Raw genomic sequence first — 20,214 nt, forward strand, 5'->3', positions numbered from 1 at the left:
TCTTTCCTCCTGAAATGTAAGCTCTTCTAGGGCAAAAACTTTCTATATTGTTAACTCCTGATTCCCAGCTCTTGGCACCTAGTGCCTGCTCAGTAAGATTTGTTGAATGAGTGAACGCTGGGAGGTAGGTATGATACCCATTTTACAGAGGAGAAAACTGAGGCACAGCAGTTTAGGAACCTGCCTAAGTGCACATTTATCACTTAGTAATGACTGGATTTGAAATTGGGGCCCATGTTTGTCCACTATTACTCATCCAGGGCCTCAACTGAGAGCCTGACTCCTAGGCCCACTCTCATGGTCTGCAAGCCCTGTAAGAAGGAGCTGCTGGAAGTGTAAAAGAACTGTTCCAGCTGGGTCTGGTATGATGGTGGGAGGGGAAGACCTAGCAACTTTAAGAGGAGTACCTATTTGCATCCCATCCACAAATCTTTTTCAGTTCCTAATAGACGATCTGATGTTCTGAGTTGGCATTGGGTGGGAGAATTTTTACGTTTTCCTCCTCCTTGACAATATAACTTAAGGCGGTGTTTGCCGATTTCAGTCATTCACTTCCCTCCTCCCTAGTTAGTCTTTCAACACCTATGCTGTTATTTGCTTGATATTTTTATTTGAATCCACTCTGTTACATAAACACTGTCTTTAAAAAGTAAACTTTGTTATTGTGAATATAATGGAGCTATCTGATTCGACTGGTCATTAACTGAAGTTAAGTGAGAAATTGTGAAAAGTGATAGATACCTTAAAAATAGTCTTTTTAGTGTGAAACATGAAAGTATATTCGTTTGTAAATCTTTTGGTGGTAAATCAATTCTTTTTTTTAGGAATTGGGGTCCTGTGAACAGTGTCAAATTCTGTTTTGGTATACCCCACTCAATGCGACCTGCTCAGTCTCTTTAAAAAGGCAAAATTTAGGGGCTGGCCCTGTGGCCGAGCGGTTAAGTTCGTGCGCTCCGCTGCAGGCAGCCCAGTGTTTCGTTGGTTCGAATCCTGGGCGCTGACATGGCACTGCTCATCAAACCACGCTGAGGCAGCGTCCCACATGCCACAACTAGAAGGACCCACAACGAAGAATATACAACTGTGTACTGGGGGGCTTTGGGGAGAAAAAGGAAAAAAATAAAAAAGGCAAAAATTTAGACACTCTATCAACAGTCTGAGCACAGACTCTTTGTGTTCTCTAATTTTCCTCTGGTTCTTGTACTAAAATGTTTTAAACAAAAATCACACTAAGGAACTGTTCTTTAGCTAGCTGGAAAATCTACAAAATCTTTCATTTCCAGAAGAAGGATAATGTCTCAGGAAGGCAATTATGGGAGGTGGACGATATCCAGTAGCGATGAAAGTGAAGAAGAAAAGCCCAAACTGGACGAGCCATCTTCCTCTTTTCTCCCCCATGCTGGGCAGGGAGCAGCAAATGAGCCCTTTACCATTGAATTTGTGACTTTTTGTAGGTAACAAAACCAAAAGTACCTATTTCATCTAGTTTCCTCTTCTGAGACCAAGAAAGTGGAAATTAGACTTTGTGATATAGAACATAAGTGTTTTGCTTCAGTATAAGTTTTTCCTCTGCACGTTTTAGTAGTTTGATTTAGGACAAGGCCAATATGATAATTAAGTGAGTTGGGTCCTCATGGAAGTACTTCTAGATAATGTATATACAGAATTGATCATTTGACGCTGTCTTGGTAGGTGTCAGGTTGCTATATGTGTTGTGGTAGCTCATATGACAGGGAGTTAGAGAGCAGCAGTTTGCCAATGGCCCAGTGAATGGGAAATAACAATATTTCCATCTTTCATTTCCAGAAGAAGGATAATGTCTCAGGAAGGCAATTATGGGAGGTGGACGATATCCAGTAGCGATGAAAGTGAAGAAGAAAAGCCCAAACTGGACAAGCCATCCTCCTCTTTTCTCCCCCATGCTGGGCAGGGAGCAGCAAATGAGCCACGCTACACCTGTTCCGAGGCTCGGAAAGCTGCCCACAGGAGGAAGCTATCACCCGTGAAATTCAGCAACACAGACTCGGCCTCAGAAGTTTTGCCTCCCAAAAGGCAGAAGAGTGGTTCCCAGGAAGACCTAGGTTGGTGTCTATCCAGCAGCGATGATGAGCTGCAACAAGAAACACAGCAGAAGCAGGCGAAGAAAGTGGCAGTCAAAGAGGAGAAAGGCATCTCTCCTCCCAGAGATGCTGCTCCCCAAAGAACTGGAAAGCCTGGTCCTCCCACCAGCTTCAGGCTCAAAGAGGAGGAAGATGAGTATGAGACGTCAGGAGAAGGCCAAGACATGTGGGACATGTTGGATAAAGGGAACCCCTTCCAATTTTACCTCACTCGAGTCTCAGGAATTAAGCCAAAGTATAACTCCGGAGCCCTCCACATCAAGGGTAAGTGATGCTAGGTGTCCAGGAGCTGTCAAACTGCACATGGGAGGATCCCGTCAATAAAACAGGAGAGTAGCCTAGAATGATCTCCAAGACCCTTCTTCATTGTCTTAACTCAGGAGAAAAAAAATTAACCATTTTGAAAGTAGATGCATTAGTTTGACAGCAAACTGTTTACTTCGGTCAGGAAATCAGAGGGTGTCTCTCATAGCCCTGTAGATCAACCCTGTTGGAACACTTAGTACAGTGTTTAGAATTGTTTAACTTTTAATTTAAAAATTATCTTTGAGCCAGTCCTGGCGGCCTAGTGGTTAAAGTTCGGTGTGCCCTGCTTTGGCGACCTGGGTTCAGTTCCTGGACGTGGAACCACACTGCTCGTCTGTCAGGAGCCATGCTGTGGCAGCAGCTCACGTAGAAGAATTAGAAGGACTTACCACTAGGATATAGAACTATGTACTGGGACGTTGGGGAGGAGGGGAGAAAAAAACAAAAAGGAGGAAGATTGGTAACATGTTAGCTCAGGGTGAATCTTTCCCAGCAATAGAAAAATAAAAAATAAAAATTAAACTTGATCAACAACGCTATTAACAAGGTAGCAAATACTTGACAGCAATCATTCTGTTGAGTCCCTGGACCAGCGGGATCAGCAGCATCACCTGGAATTTGTTCAATGCAGATTCTCCGGCTCCACTCTAGATTCATTGAATCAGATTCTGCGAGCAAGGAGTGAGGTCCTGTGATGTGTGCTTTAACAAGCCTTTCAGGGGATTCTAATGCCCAATTGAGTTTGAGAACCAGTGCTTGAAAGCCTGGTTTTGGTTCCTGATGCAGACATGAAAAAAGAATGCCATGATCTTTGGTTAGTCACCATGGAGCATCTGCGTGATACTATGATATATGTATTTGGTCTTCATTCCAGGTTATAGTTGGTTTTTGTCCCAGGCTCCTGAAACAGCTCCAAAGTAATAAATGTGAAAGGAGTCTCTTTTGTTATTCATAGCAAGCCCCTTTCCACCACAGTTGAGTTTATCATAATGAGGTGATTTTGGGAAAGCCCTTAAGAATGGGGGATTGGTTGCCAGGTGAGCCAACCATGTGGTTAAAGTTGGACCTTTCAGGCCCACCCCGTCATCTCTGGGAGAGGGGCTGGGGGTTGCAATAGTCATTAATGGCCAATGATTTAATCAAGTGTGCCATTAAAAAAGCCCTAACTGGAGGAATTCGGAGGGCTTCCGGGTGGTGAATACATGGAGGTCCTGGGAGGGTGGTACATCTGAAGAGGGCGGGGAGCTCCACTCCCTCTCGCATACCTCTCCCTGTGCATCTCTTCTATCTGGCTGTTACTGAGCTGTAACTAGTAATCCAGTAGATAAAGTGCTTTCCTGAGGTCTGTGAGGCCTAATAGCAAATTATCAAACCCCAAGGAGGGGGTCTTGGCAACCCTCCAGTTTACAGCCTGTTGGTCAGATGTATGTGAGGTCTGGACTTGTGATTGGTGTCTGAAGTGGGGGCAGTCTTGTGGGACTGAACCCTAAGCCTGTGAGATCTGAGGCCAACTCCGGGTGGATGGTGTCAGAATTGAGTCAAATTGTAGGACACCCAGCCACTGTCCACAGAGAACTAGAGAATTGGTCTGTATGGAAAACCCCGCACACTTGGTGTCAGAAGTATTGAGTGTAGAGAGGAAACAGTTTTCCTTAAGGGAAGAAGAGGAGCTCTTGAGTCCAAGACACAGGGTTTGAATCCTGACCTCACCACTTGCTTGCTGTGTGGGTAACTAGCGAAGGACCTAAGATTCTTCATATTTCAATTTACTCATCTTTAAACTGAAGATTCAGGAAAAAGGGAGGAAGTGCGCAAAGTGACCAGCACAATATAGTCACATGGCGGATATACAAAGTAAACGTTATCACGCTCATTTCAGATTACCTTTTTTCTGGCCCACAGAAGAGATTATGTTCACTGTCAGTAGTGTTTTAATTATATATCAAAGGTATAATTGCACTATATATCTTCTGTGTGAAGCATAAATATTCATACTGTAAAGAGTTTGATTCTACAGTTTTTTTTTCTTTTTGTGAATGTCTTGTCTAGGTTCTTGGAAGACATATACAATAGGTCTCAGTGTTTTTGTTTTGAGAGAGATAGACACAGGAGATCACTAGAGAACTATGCAAGGTTTTGCTGTATATAATAAAATGATAAAGACTGGCTACCAGCACCAAGATATTGAGGAAGGAGAAGCTAACGTTATGCTAAGAGCTTTTACATAGATTATTACACAGATATCTCCTTTAGTCCTCACAACAGCTTTATGAGTAGATGGTACAATTCTCCTCCTCGGGTAGGTGACAGATCTGTAGTTTAGAGAAGTTAAATAATCTGCCCAATGCAGACATGGCACTGCTCATCAAACCACACTGAGGCAGCATCCTACACGCCACAGCTAGAATGACCCACAACGAAGAATATACAGCTATGTACCAGGGGGCTTTGGGGAGAAAAAGGAAAAAAATAAAATCTTTAAAAAATAATAATAATAATCTGCCCAAGATCACAGAGCTGGTAGATGACAGAGCTGGGATTTGAATCCAGGCATTCCAGCCTCAGAATCCGTGCTCTTTGAACTGTTTGATATACCACTCCAACATGCATCATGACTGCAGATTGTCTAGAAGATCTCATGGAGGAAGAGGGATTTCAGATGGGCCTTTAAAGATGAGTAAATTAAGAAAGACAGAAGAGGAGCCGCCAGTGTGGACAAAATGGAGGAGACCATCAAGGAATGTATTGCAATTTCTCTCTTCATTGTGTACCTCTCCATTAAGGTCGGAGCTTCCTTAAGAGGACTTTCTTTTTCTTTTGAAATCTTTGTATCCTGGCATCTAGCTCCATGTCTGGAAGATGGGAAACACTCTAAATATGGGTCAAATAAATGAATGAGCCCAGTCTTAATCCTCAGAACCAGTTTGGTGGTTAAGAGCAGAAGTGCTGGAGCGAGACAGTCCGGGTTCAGATCCCGACTCTGCCCCTTCGTAGCTGTGTGGCTATGGGTGGCTTTCTTTTTTTTTTGAGGAAGATTAGCCCTGATCTAACATCTGCTGCCAATCCTCCTCCTTTTGCTGAGGAAGACTGGCCCTGAGCTAACATCTGTGCCCGTCTTCCTTCCTCTACTTTATATGTGGGACGCCTACCACAGCATGGCTTGCCAAGCGGTGCCATGTCTGCACCCAGGATCCGAACCTGAGAACCCCGGGCTACCAAAGCGGAACGTGCGAACCTAACCGCTGCACCACCTGGCTGCCCCTATGGGCAGCCTTCTAAGGAGAGACTCCTCATCTACAAAACAGGAACGACAGTCCCCACCTCAGAAAGCGGCTGCGATGAGTAAGAGTTAACACGTGGAAAGTCCCAGGACCAGTGCCGGGCCCCTCAAAGGTCCTGGACAAGTGCGACTGTTATAGTCAGTAGTGGGAATAACGATCGTGTACTTCCTCTCATGGTGTCGTTTGTGAGAAGTGAGCTTTCTGACCTATCTGAAGTTAAGCTTGAAGGGGTGCGAGGTGGAACCTCCTTAGAGATGACGAGGGATGCTGGAAATGCGAGCTTAGGGTTGTGGGTGCCTCTGCCCTCTCCTTCAAAGGAAGAAGTGCTCTCAGGCTCCGGACAAGAACTATCTTGCTAGTCTCGGGTTGGAGAGGTCTCCTGAGAGGGACTTGAGTGAGTACTTCAAGGAATGGAAAGAAGAAGAACATGTATCATTATTGTCTTTTTTGGCAATTTCTAAAATTGACCAGTCTGAAGTCGTAGATTTTAATTTTACATTATATTTTGTGAAAGAATACATAATAAATATTAAATAGCACAGGGAAATGTTCTCTTAAATTTTGTGGAACATTAAAGTCTAGCTTTGTAGTAGCTTCTTAGTTCACTGTTTTCTAAGCCAAATTTTGATTGTCGGTGACTATTTAATAAGTCAATTGTGATTATTGTTACTAGAGAATTTTTATCAAAATATGAATTCGATTTAAATGTTTTGTCTTCTCAGATATTTTATCTCCTCTATTCGGGACACTTGTTTCTTCAGCTCAGGTGAGTTTACAGTCTTTTCTTTGGATGAAGAAGACAAATAATTAACTTCATAAAGAAAATATGAGAGATGGAGACCTGTAGGCCAGTCCTCTGCAGGGTTGCCGAGATGACACATACCTGGAGACTGGCACCACGTGCCACAGTTCTGAGATCCATGGCCATCCATGCATGCCACTATCAGTGGAGCTTCTGACTCTCAGTTGGGCCACAAGGACTGGCCAAGAAGTCACTTTGGAAATTCCAACCTGAGGGACTTCTTTCTGTGACACTGATAACTCATGGGACTCTGACACAACTCCTCAGGAGGTGTGGATAGAGAAGTAAAGGATAAGTCAAGTTTGATTTGATTTAGAAAAATAGATAAGAAATTTCTTATACCTACCAAAAACAAGTGAGTAAAAGTTATGGATACTTCTGCATGTTTGGTTGCCCCTGCCTGATAGAACCGGTCCCTTTGTGTTGATAAATCACATTAATGCTCTAGGCTCTCAAGTAAACAGTCAGAAAAAAGGTCAGGTCCTTGCTCGTTCATCATGGCCACGGGAATTCTGGTCTCCAGATGGAACATGGGGTCAGTTTGTATGTGCTCTCTTAGCTAGATTGAGTACTGTGTCCAGGAGGAGGGTCAAGGCTTACCCAGGCTTGAGGAGGAGCCCCCATGGGTGATCCAGTGCAGACCTTGTGGTCAAGATGTAATTGTTGTAAGCCAAGTGAATGTACATTCCCAGACGCCTGTTTACAAAGCTAGCTCATAAGTTAGGCTGAAAGGAAATGTTCTTTTTTAAAAGTCCTTGTTATAATCACCTGGGGAAAAAGGGATAAATTCATAAGCCCTTCTATTTAAATGAATCAGCAAGCTCTTAGAAATAACAAATACAAGTGCTGCCAAAGCATGCAGAGATAATTTCCTGTTTTCTCGTGCACTCCTCCATTGATTTGGATTCCTTGAACCGTGTATTCCCTTCAAGATGCACTTTAGGTTTGTTTATGAGTGTTGTAGCGTAACTGTCCAGGTTTATAAATAAAATATGTAGTTCATTATTTTAGAGTTTCTTTCAGTTTAATAAGAAACAGTTCTCCTTGTAGACTACTTGGCTAAAGTACTCATGACTTAGTTCTTTCTCCCCCCATCTAGTTTAACTACTGCTTTGACGTCGACTGGCTTGTAAAACAGTATCCACCGGAATTCAGGTGAGTACGACAGACTGATGGATGATATCATATCATAGCTGCAATGGAGCTTTAAAACACAAGATTTGTGTTTCTCAGACAATTGCTGTTCATCTTTTTTGACTATTTCTTTTGAAGCCATTGAAATCTTACAGACATTGTTATATTGGGAAAACAGCATTTTTTGATCCATTCTAACTAATCCTGTGCAATTCTTATACAGATTTTAGCGTTTTCCTCTGTTGCTCTGTCCAGGAGTAGATGAGGACAAATTCCAACCCAAATAAAAGAACTTCACGTCCAATATTAATGTGAAGGAAAAGATCATTGCCACATACTTTCTAGACCTGTAAACATGCCACACTGCACTTAACACGTCAGTGCTGTTCTTTTTTGAGAATCTCTTTCTCAAATGATTCTCCCTGTGGTTTAGGAGTTGAAATAAGGGGGGTCGTAGAGCCCTCTCTTCTCCAGGTTATGAAAGTGATGGATTTTCTGGCTGAGTGTTGCAGTTCCTCAGTCTCATGTTAGGCAGTGCAGACCACATAAAGATAGCATCACACAGTGACATGCCACCCATCCTATTTCCAACACATATATGTGGCAGAACCCATAACAGCAAGTAAGATGGAGGAATACACAGAAAGAAGGAGTCAGGGTCCTCAAAAGTCCTTGATGTGTTTAGGGATCAGATGGTGAAGACATTCATAGCGTAGATAGAATGCTGTTGAAATTTCCCAAGTGGCTTTGGCATTCAAGGGCTTGTATTTGACCTGTAATACACAGGATTAGTTTTAGCTGCGTGTAACAGAGAACTCAAAATAATAGTGGCTTAAACAGGGGAGAAAATAATTTCTCCAGCCTAAGAAGTCCAGATGGTGAATGTTTGTGGTCTGGATTAGGGGCTGCCATGGTTCTCAGAGACTTACCCACCCCTTCTTTCTGTCCCACCATCCTGGTGTGTGACCTCAGTCCTCAGAGCTCCAGGTCACTGGTCTCTTCCAGGTGGCAGGAAGGAGAAAGGAAGACAGTGAAAGGGTCATGTCCCAGCTGTGCCTCCTCTCAGCAGCCTTCCTAGAGTCCCACGTAACACCTGCTTCTGTTTCATTGAGTGGAACTCAGTCACACGAGACGATAGCCAGCTCTAAAAGAGGCTGCAAATGGAGTCTGTTAGCTGAGCACACCTTGTCCTGAATAAGATCAGTTCTGTTAGGAAAGAAGAAAGGAAAAACGGATATCGGGAGGCAATAAGCAGTCTTGGTCACGGCCTCCTCCGGGCAGTAAGTGCCCCTGGGATTTGCATTGGCACTTTTTGTTCTTCATCCCTTTGCTTCTCAAAGACCTTGAAATCAAATTGCCACTCCTTTGGAGTGTTGGCAAAGTATAGACTACAGTTCCTTTAGTATCTGTTATGGGTTGAATTTTCCTACCCTAAAAGAGATCTGTTGAACTCCTAACCCCTAGTCTTTCAGAATGTGCCCTTGTTTGGAGACAGGGTTTTTACAGAGGGAATCAAGTTAAAATGAGGTCATTGGGGTGGGTCCTAATTCTAATATGACAGGTGTCCTTACAAGGAGGGGAAATTTGGACACAGACACACAACGAAGACATGGGGAGGGCACCATCTACAAGTCAAGGAGCACCTGAGGCTGCCAGAACCTGGGAGAGATGCCTGGAAGCTCCTTCCCTCACAGTCCTCAGAAGGAACCCACCCTTCTGACACCTTGATCTTAAACTTCCAGCCTCCAGAACTGTGAGACAATATGTTTCTGTTGTTTAGGCCACGCAGTTTGTGGTCCTTTGTTATGGCAGCCCCAGCAAGCCAGTACACTAGGCTCTCAGTAATTCTAGTCAAGGGACTATAGGCGGCTCCCTCTCCCACCACCCCCTTATTTCTGAATACATCCTAGGAAAGCCATCAAGAGCATTGTTAAAGATGAGGAATGACCTAAAGTAAGTTAAGGTAGCATCCAGAATTCGTATATAGAAAAATTCAGATCATAAGGGTATATACCTCTTATGTTGTCATTGACACACTGCCTGCATTAGGTTCTCCAGAGAAACAACCAATAAGAGATATAGAGACAGAGGGAGAAAGATTTATTCTGAGTAATTGGCTCAGGCAGGAAGAGAGGGTATGTTCTGTTCAGACCCTCAGCTATTGGATGATGACCACCCACATTGGGGAGGGACTTCTACTTTACTGAGTCCACCAATTCAAATGCTAATCTCATCTGGACACACCCACAGATAAGATTTTATCTGAACTCCCCTTGGACCAGTCAAGTTGACACAAAATTAACCATTACACTGCCTTTTTGTGATAGTTTATAGAACCAATAGATTTGAAGTAATTAATGAGGACTTCTACTTCTATCAATAATGTTTAATCTTTTATTTTTTAAAAAGACTTCATGATCTGGTAACACTACTTGTCTATAGGTAATAGATGTGTGAATGTCTCTTGCATTATCCTCTGTACTGTTTTTCTAGTTGTAAAATAGAAAATTTTTTCCAAATAGGAAAAAATTGGGAAGATATGTTTCTTCGTTTTATTTTACCTAAGCTGTTAGAATAAAGCTATCGAGCATTAGGTGTTTAGGCTTTAGTACTGGAAGTGCATTTTCTGTAGTTTCTTTTTTTAGTTGTTTTCTTCCTTCGTGTATGGTAGAGAATCATTTTGCAGTATGATTGATAAATGTGGAAATGACTACAATTGTTCATCTTGCTTGATTGCTTGTTGGAGAAAAATCCAATTTTTGTTTTGCTGGAAGAGCTTATAAAGATATATTGATTTCTAAGGATTACTTCGCTTTGAATTAACTGGGAAAGACCATGATTCCCTTAAAAGCCTTTTTAATCTATTCCTGAAGAATGTTTCTATGTTGTCCTTTTGGAATTCAAAACTATAGCATTTTCAGTGTACCTTGGGCTCTATTTCATTGAAATATAACCATGTATTAGTGAGCTGTGGGCCTGGGTCTGTTCACTTTGTTTCCCGGGGTTTAGTCTGCCTCGTCCACGGCAGGAACCTGGTGAATGTGGTGAGGATCAAGGCTGCCCCAGGGAGAAGCCCGAGGCGTCCTGCCCTATGTACTGATCTAGATCATGCGGGGCGGAGGGGAAGCATAGGGGTCCTGACTTAATCCGATCTGATTCTGATCTAAAGTTGTAGGACCACCCAATAACCAGACCCCACCTGCACTGATACCATTTTAACAGTTTTTTTCATGATCTTTCATTTGTCTTCTAAAGAAATAACTCACATACCTATGCCTTATAAATTTAGTTCCAACCCTCAACACATCGCAGCTCTTCACTGCCCATGAGTCCTGTCCCCAGGCTATTCTCTGAATAAAAGAGCACTACTGCCAGACCTTGAGAGTCCAAGAAATCTTTTGACTTCTCAGCTCACCAACCCCGCATCTAATGCAGATGTAGTAAGGAAATGACCCATTTCTTGTCCCAAAAGTAGGGAAAGAAAAGAGCATAAAACTGTACAAGAGTAATGGTATATCTTTTAATCCATTGGAATGTAAACATATTAACACAGAGCTGACTCTGTGCCCTTTTTGGACCAAAGAAGACTTTTGGACACAAAGACTTTGAGTCACAACTCCTTAGGGTCACGGCAGAGCTTCAGGAGTAGGCCACATGACCCCATTATACAGGTAACTGGTTAGTGAAGATTAACTGGTCACTGCTCTGTGTTAGCTCTGTATCAGTCACCACAAAGGCCCGAAACCCCTGTCGGGTGGTAAGACAGCTAGCATTCCTTCACTAGGCAGGAGTCCAGCTTTATGAATAATGTATTTTAAATACTTCTGATTTCTTTTTAGGAAGAAACCGATCCTGCTTGTGCATGGTGATAAACGGGAAGCTAAGGCCCACTTACATGCCCAGGCAAAGCCTTATGAAAACATTTCCCTCTGCCAGGTAAGCTCCTTATTGCCCTTTGAGATCAGGCTTGGTCTGAGAGTTGGAAGGCAATTTAGACATTTAGTGTGTCACCTGCCTAGTGCAGAAATCCTCTCTCCACATCACCAATGGATATTTCTCTGACCTTGGCTTAAATACTCCTTGAGATAGCCCACCCTATTTGTGGCCCTTGTGGTTAGAAAGATTTTTCTTTATGGTGACCTGATATCTCTATATTAGTCAGGGTTCTCCAGAGAAACAATCAATAGGATGTGTGTGTATGTAAAGAGAGAGATGTGTTTTAAACAAATTGACTCATGGTTGTGGAGGCTGGTGAGTCCAAAATCCACAGAGCAGGCCAGCAGGCTGGAGACCCAGGGAAGGTGCTGCAGTCTGAGTCCAGAGGCAGTCTGGAGACTGAATTCCCTCTTTCTGGAGGTAGTTGGTCTTTTTTCACTTAAGGCTCTCCACTGATTGGGTGAGGCCCACCTACATTAGGGAGGGTAATCTGCTTTACTCAAAGTCTACTGATTTAAATGTTAATCTCACTTAAAAAATACCTTCACAGCAACTTCTGACCAAATATCTGGATACTATTCTGTAGCCAAGTTGACACCTAAATTTAACTGCCACAGCCTTCTTCCCTGTAACTTCTACACATTGGTCCTATTTTTCCCCCTCTGGAGCCACGTGGAATAATTCTTGCACATGTCAGTGAGTCTTATACTTGACGTCCTCTACGTCCCTCACTTTCTTCAGTTGTGTTTGGTGTAACATGGATTCCCTGTTTTTCCCCAGCCTGCTCGTACTCCTGGTTGCATCTCCTTTGTCAATGTGCCTCTCGAAACCTGGGTTTCAGCACTGTGATTTAACCACCGCACTTTACGTAGCTGGAATTGTGAAACACTCCTTTTCTCAACATGTTTCTGGCTCACCTTCTACACAGATATGCCTTTGTTTAGTAGTTGCCTATCCCATTGTTTTGCTTTTTTTCCAAAACAGGAGAGGTTAAACTGCAGTAGGATAGCTCTCATCAGGCTAATAGTGGACAGAAAATCAAATAACACAGGAATCCCGAAAACTTGTGGTTAAATCCTTGGAAATAGAAAGTCTTTTTTCAAATACCAACTACCTGTTCTGAAAAGTTGAGGATAGCTTGTGGCGTGCCTGCTGGTGTGCTCCAGGCCGGCCGCTAGAGGGCGTAACGAGCCACTGTCTTCCAAACCTTGTGCCAGGAGTTGTTGAGAAGCTCCCAAACCTAGTCTGAGGTGCAGGATTGTGGCCCCATCCTAACCTATTGAGATACCTTTATATCTTGTCTGTAAGAGGATGTCTTGACTTTAACAACATAGTGTCATTTGATTAAGCTGAGGCACATCAGTCAAAGAATTTGGATGCTGACTCCACTCCCATTTTGCACGTGGGGCCCAAAGCCTTCTCATGGTCAAGGTTCTGTCCCAACTCTCCACCTACTAGCTGTGTCATTCTGGGCCCATCGCTTAACCTCTCTAAGCCTAATTTCTTTGTCTTTAAAACAGATTGCTAATACTGGTCTTCATAGGGTGTTGTGCAAAGGATTTGGTGCATTTGCCCCAAAAACACCCATTAAATATTTGTTGAAGTTATTATCATCCTTGTTTTTGTGCTTAGACTTGCCCCAAAGCACACAGCTTGTAGCAAAACTAAACTCAAAAGCCAAGTCTCTTGACCGTTGCTTTTTCTGAGCTCATATCAATTTACAGCAGCAGTCTTCATTCTAATTTTGTAATTCTGAAGACATGAAATACAGTTGCCTGCTCCCTCTTCTGTGGCCAGGCCACACAAGTGCATGCTCGTCTGTGAGCATCCCCAAACACTGAGTTTAAGAGTGTGGGGCACTGGGCCAGCTGTTCTTGAGCATCCCCAGGATGGACTGTGTCATACTCACCTTCGTATGCCAGTTGCCCGTTACCACCTCCAGCAAACAGACCCACCTGTCTGTCATGAGGTTGGGGAAGGGGGTCGCAGTACTTGCTTCCATTTGCGGAGTGTTCACCCCGTGCAGGCTCCCTTTCCTAAGCACTTCATATACTTTTGCTCATTTACTCCTACCAACTCTCTGAATCCCCTAACAGTACCCTCATTTTAAAGAGGAGAAAGATGAATTATAGAGATTTAAATATTTTCCCAAGTCATGCGAAATTATGAAGATAGGATTTATTTTAACTCTTTCATAGCCTACATCTTAAGGCATATTCTGCTTAACCAAGGTCTTGCTATACTGATGTTAGATAAAATGTTTTCCTTTTCCACCCACCCCCTATTCGTTTGTAAAGGTATCATTTTGTAACACAAAAGTGGATTTAATATGTTATCTTCTTTGTTTTCAGCACTTGCTATGTTATCTACATAATAAAACTTCTGTTTTAACATCATAATATGTCTTTACACTGCCACCACGTTCAATGTTTCTTTTAAATAAGCTCTGAAAACTTTTTGCATATATTAATTTCCGTATAAGCGAAATATCTAATTTTAAAACTTTGCATACAGTCTCATTTGTTTTTATTAGTTCTTTTTGAAAACTAAAGAAATTAGGCTTCTCTGCTTCTAATTACTGTATTTAAAAATGCAGTTTGTATTGAATCGTTCTGGGTAAGTTTTTAAAAATGAGCCTCACTGGATGCTACTATAAAAGCTGTCTTGTCAATCAAGGGCTTGTCCACTAGAGGGCAGTAGAAACAGTTTTTTAAAAAGTTGACTTGTACCTTTTTAAATTGCCTTTCCAATAGATAGGGATATTGAGTTTTTTAAAATAAGTGACTTGACTTCTTTTTTATCCTAGGCGAAGTTGGATATTGCATTTGGAACACACCACACGTAAGCAATTTTTATGAAATGGGGGATGGTATGATTTCACTACATCAAGGGACACTATTCAAAAAGGAGAAGAGGAACTCGTGTGTGATGATTTTGCTGGGGGCGGGGAAGCTATCAGTAAGGAAGAAGAGGACGTGGAGCTGATTTCTAACAGCCTTAAGACAAAGCACTGGGATTCTGGTTCTCAGTCTGCAAGTCTGAATCTGTGACATGGTTTCTGCTTTCTGTTTAGGACATTCCTTATAGCCAACTTAGGAATAGATTGTGGTTGTGTGGTCCATGGTTGCCAATGACTGTATGTGCACTGGTCACATGCCTGTGGATTCTACTACTTTAAAGAAAGTCTTGTGATCTTTGTAAGATTCTGAGTTGCATCAAATAGAATATTGTTACCTTAGCTCTAGGATGTGATTAAAAGAAAAACTATTTTACAAAAAGTTGTTAACTTGACAGGCTGATACCTGTTCCTGTTCAAGACATCTTAGAAAGTTCTCTTTGAGAATGACTTTCTGAGACATTGCAAACCACAGACAGGAAAAACTTTTCTGTTACACACTTCCTACTTGACACGTGCACCCACTTGTCATCCTGACTCCCATTTTAGGTTAATTTTACAAAACCCTTTTACACACTCGGTTCTATAAATGAGAAAAAGAATAAGACATGGTTGTCCCTATTTCAGCATTTTTATAGATCACATTCCCTAGAAAGGATTTGTCAGAAGAATTGACAGAGCCTCATCTTTCTTCTAGACCAGTAGTGGAAGCAGGTAGCTTGCTTCTGGCATGATCCTCAGGTATCTGTCTCTAGGGCAAAAAGGAATCTCGTAGGAGGAAGTGCTTGTCCCAAGTCTTGTTGTGACTGCTGTTTTCCTGATATGATGGTGACCTGACATGAGGACATACAATTCATCTTTCTCTTTGTGCGCTTAAAACTATATCTTGCCAATCTGTTTTAAAATGGAACCAGAGCGGAAGAGTTGAGCCATTTCATAAAAGAATACCTATCAACAACACGTTATCTGGTCTTAGATGCTCTTGAGTACTGGTTGCAGCATTTGCCAACCATCCCTAATTGGTAGCTTCAGTCTAATCGAGGACAGAGTTTGAAGATTAACAGTGAACTCAAGCGCCCGGCTCAGGTATAAATTATTCAAGTAGCACTGAGCTCACAGGTTGCCAATTTCAGCAGAAGATACAAAACGGCATTGAATCAGGCAGCTCAGCATCTTAGGCTCCCCTTGCTGCATCACAGGAGACACTGGTGGGCAGCAGCAGTCAGCCTGTCAGGGCTAGACATTCTGCCAGTAATGTGTAACCTCAGATGAATCCTTGTCCCCACCCTTAGTTGAAACCCTTGCATAAGTTCCTTCCCCATTCTAAAATACATTGAGCAAATCCCGTCACCCGTTTGGGTTCTGGGTATGATTTCCTAGACCACCAGGGCCAGTTCCTGTGCTGCTCACACATTCTGTGCCAGCACTCAGCATTTCATGGGCATAGTCACACTGCACTCAAGTGCTAGCACACTGGAGAGCCTGCACCTTTGTCCCAGGAGGGACTGAGAGTGCTGGACCTGGCCAGGATCTAGGACAGTGACATTTGATTGAGCCTAGAGGGGCTCTCCTTTTTTCAGTGTTCTTCAAAAAATTATTTGGTCCTTCCTTTTTATTTTATGGATCAGATGCCCCAAGTAGATAAGCAGTTTTCCTCAGGCCAGTGTTGGAGACAGGACTACAACCTGTTTATTTTAACTTAAGTTTTTTAACTTACATTTGTTTGCTCGCTGGTAAAATGAACACATTGTTTCCTTTGGTCCAGCCCCCACCCACACATACACACACTTTGCAAGTCCATTCCTCCTTTTCCCCCCACCATACACCCTTTACAGGTTATGCCCAACAGAGTTCTTCTCTGGGAGTTGTAAATGCCAGGGGAAGTAATTATAATGGAAGCTTTACCAAGCACACAGTATGTGTAGTGTTTTTGAGACTTAATAGTTTTCTTGCAGCTTTTAGTCTCTTGGTGAGAGAGGCAAGAAAAACATGTGAATTAGAAAAGGAGAAAACCTTCCAGCTTGTGGCAATGGGGTGTAAATCACCTCCCCAGCTTGACCAGGTAGAGCGGCCACAGTGGATGTGAAGTAGTCTTCAAGACTGCATTCATTATAGCACGTGGGTGTCTACCGTGTGCTGTGTACAGAGCGTCTGGACATGACCAGATGCAGCCCCCATCCTCCAGAAGCTTGTAGTCCTGTTAGGTACACCAAACATGCTTTATCCATGTTTCTGTAGGATGCCATGCAATCCCAGGGTTTACCATGCAGTGCTTTAGAATTCTGAGGGTTTTCGTGTCCCCCCAGAGCTGGGAGTTTCCTCTGACAGCCCTATGAATCCACTTTGGGAAAGGAGGGAAAGCAGCTGAATGTCGAATGTGGCCATCTAACTGGGAGCCAATGCGACTAACTAGGAGCAAACCTCAGGATGGGTGGGGCATGCCGCTCTCGCCCTCCATCTGTAGCCAGACCTCCTACCACACACGGTATAGTCCTCTTTCTCGCCTAGACCACATCGTCCCCTGCCTTGCCCACTCCAACCCAGTAGTGTGAAATGTGTGCCACCGTGTCCAGCCCTGCGGAGCCGTGCACAGTGCGACGAGGATCCCAGCGCGTATGATCCAAACAAGCTCTTCCTCTTCCTCCTTCCGGAGGCTGGATGATTCCCTTTACCTCTCCCAGCCACAGATTCCACAGTTGTAAAGTGGGAATGATAATGCTGCCTCTGGATCGAGTGGGGTTTAGCGTGCTAGTGTTCTGTGGAGCTTCTAGAATGCTGCCTGGCACTAGATGCTCTGTGGACGTTACTTTTCTTTCCCCCTTTGCAGGAATAGCTTCAAACTTGGGAAGTGTCCTTTATGCTGCCCCCACGGCTTAATCGATAATAGGCAGGTCATCGTTCTTTAAGGGAGACCTCATTTCTTACCAGTTGTTATCCATTTTTAACTGTGACCTTATTGGCACATGCCGTTTTGTCTATGAAAAAATGATCATGACTCCCTTTAGGTTAGTTCACAATTCTGTTTGACAGGATTCAATGACATTAGTACATGGTTTTCCTGATAATTGATGCTTTGATTAATGGAAATATTTGTAAAGTTTATATCATGAATTCATAACTGGCTTATTCTTAATAACAATCAGCTGCTAATTTGGCAACTGTGTGTGCGAATTTTCCTAGATTTGAGGGAGTGCATTTCATAAATGGAAAGAAGATTGGCCCAACAGCTGTTGTTTCTCCAGCTTTGCATTAATTTACTCTTTGCCAAAGTCTCGCTTAATTCTCTTATATTCTTTTTCCGCATCTTTTTATGCTGACCCCATCCTGTCCAAATAGTATTCATGTTGTAGGATTTTGGAGAGAACTAGTGGTTCATTTTTTCTCTACTGAGTTACATCTGTAAGCATTAAGTAGCACTTTGGCCTCAATGAAAACAGAAAGTCACGGCAGAGTCACTGCCTTGAGGAGTGAATCTCTAGTTGGGGGAAGAGAACTTAGATTCCTAAAATAATCAGAAAACCATCAGGAGGGCAAAAGTCTTCCAATAGCAGGTTACAAAATGAAACAAGGCGTTGAAGGCGTAATGGGGGAGGGAGAGTGTTTTAACTGTGTTTAACAACATGCGTGTTGCATTTCATTCTCACAGAAACCCTGGGAAGGAAAGAAGGGTCTGATCCTTCCCGTTACGTGAAAAATCAAGGCTGAGGCACACTGAATGATTTAGGGGCATTCAATGACTTACCTAGGGTCTTACGGCTTCTAAATGATGAAGGCTGGAGCTTCAAATGGAAGTCTCTTATTTATATCCTTGTCCCTCGCTGGAATTAAAATAAGAGAAATAGGTCTGATGACTGGAGGTCTCATGAAGGCCAGTGGGAAAGGGAGGACTCAACTAGGTGTGATTTGAGTGAAGGGAGGAGAAAAGAGAAGACTTACCTTAAGCCCAGATACTCACTAGTGGCAAGTGTGGTATCTGCGGAGTATGAAAAAAGATCAGTCTTGGGAAAATGAAGCATCTTTCAAACTTTTTAAAACTGCAACCCACAGTAAGAAATACATGTTACATTTCAGTCTACTACACACATCCGTACTTAGGTGCTGAAACAAAAGCTTCATGAACCAACATGCAATTTACTCTTGAGTTTCTAATTTATGCTATTGCGATTTTTTTTAAAATGCTGTTCACAGCACAGCAAGAAGTTGTGACCATACTGTGAAAAACACTGGACAAGAAGGTTCTCGTTGTCCCTGATAGTAACAGATGATGCTGAAGAGATAAGGGGCCAGACTGGAGGCAGAGCTGGGGTAGGGGTTGGTACTGGCCATGAGGTCTGGACAGAGCCAAGGTTCATTTACTACCAAATACTCTGATCGTTTTGGAAGGTGGTTTTCTATCACTTAAGCAGACTCTGATGACAGTAATGTGTACAAGAAAGAAAGACTGTACATGTTGAAAATTGGAGTAGTAGTAGAGTCTAAAGAATTCCTTTAGCTGCTACATTTGCATTAGAAAGGTATTACATATTTTGAAAGTACCGTTAATCCCTTTTGATCGCTTTTCTATTTTTAAAGGAAAATGATGCTACTGCTATATGAAGAAGGCCTCCGGGTTGTCATACACACCTCCAACCTCCTGCACGCTGACTGGCACCAGAAAACACAAGGGTTGGTAGAGTTCTGTTCACTTCATGGCAGCGGCTGAGTGTACTCAGAAAGGTCAAAAACCAGAACATTTGCTATATTCTTTTTTTTCTATTTTTTTAATTGTAAAAAAACCACGTACGTGGCGTAGAAAAGAGACACGCAGAAAAAGTGATAGTATTCTTTTACTACCGCCCCCCATCCCACTCTCTTGAAGTAACCAGTATTAACAGTTTAGTACATAATTATCTACAACGGTCTCTATTATACTTGTAAACATAGGTAAATATTTACACACAGTCATTTATTCCTGGTTTTTACAAAAATGGGATCCTACATACACACTACAGGCAAATAGGAACAGCTTGTGCAAAGGATCTGAGGCAGGAAAGAGGATGCACAATGAAAGATCTGAACCCGTTACTTTTCTAGTAAGATGCACCAGATAGCTCTCTTGGTCCCCACTTACCCCTGCACCCACTTGTACACTGAAAACGCCCCCTTACTCCCAATCAGTTTATATTCCCATAAAATAAATCTAAACTGGTGTCTTTTTAGAGCCTGTAATATGTCCATATAGTTGTGAATCTCCAAGAGAAGAGTTGAATATGAAGGTTTTTCATGTTTTTTTTAAATTACTAACCGCTTGTCCTTCGTGCTCATATGCTAAACCTGGTTTTAGATCCCTTTTTTTTAAGGGGGGTTCAATTTGCCTTTCTCTTAAGCCAGTTTGTACATCTCTGCCTTCCCAAGAGAGGAGCTGGTTAGCAGCCTCTTGTGTCAGAAGAAACTCACCTTTTCAGGGTTCGAGTATGTTCCACGCTCATCCTCCCCTGCTTTACCTTGCCCCATATTATTGCCCAGGCTGGGCTGGAACCCTTAATTTGGGGTGTGTTGGCTCTGACTGAGCCCAAGTCACTCCTCAGGTTGAGCTAAAGTACAGACCCTTCCAGCTTTCATCCACTGGGCTGCCTTGACCTGAGTCTGCCGTGAGAACAAGAGTTACCTGTCTTCCTTAAGACGGCCCTTCCAGTTTGAAAGACGGTCTTTTCCCTCAGCTGACATCTTTCTCTCCTCACTTCCCTTCCCCACTGCGGC

The 20,214-nt window shown here is 42.8% G+C and overlaps 1 protein-coding gene across 2 annotated transcripts in view; it reads left to right on the plus strand.

Annotated features, from left to right (window-relative positions):
- Positions 1 to 1,809: 1,809 nt before the first annotated feature.
- Positions 1,810 to 20,214, plus strand: part of TDP1 (tyrosyl-DNA phosphodiesterase 1) — a 78,790-nt gene continuing 60,385 nt past the window's right edge. For both annotated transcript variants that reach the window (XM_046647006.1, XM_046647007.1), the window contains exons 1-6: positions 1,810 to 2,384; positions 6,430 to 6,473; positions 7,609 to 7,664; positions 11,483 to 11,579; positions 14,386 to 14,420; positions 19,048 to 19,140. In XM_046647006.1, the coding sequence (XP_046502962.1) occupies positions 1,817 to 2,384; positions 6,430 to 6,473; positions 7,609 to 7,664; positions 11,483 to 11,579; positions 14,386 to 14,420; positions 19,048 to 19,140 (893 nt within the window). In that variant the 5' untranslated portion in view covers positions 1,810 to 1,816. The remainder of the gene's footprint in view (positions 2,385 to 6,429; positions 6,474 to 7,608; positions 7,665 to 11,482; positions 11,580 to 14,385; positions 14,421 to 19,047; positions 19,141 to 20,214) is intronic.

Source organism: Equus quagga, chromosome 20, assembly GCF_021613505.1.
Source record: "Equus quagga isolate Etosha38 chromosome 20, UCLA_HA_Equagga_1.0, whole genome shotgun sequence".
NCBI lineage: Eukaryota > Metazoa > Chordata > Mammalia > Perissodactyla > Equidae > Equus > Equus quagga.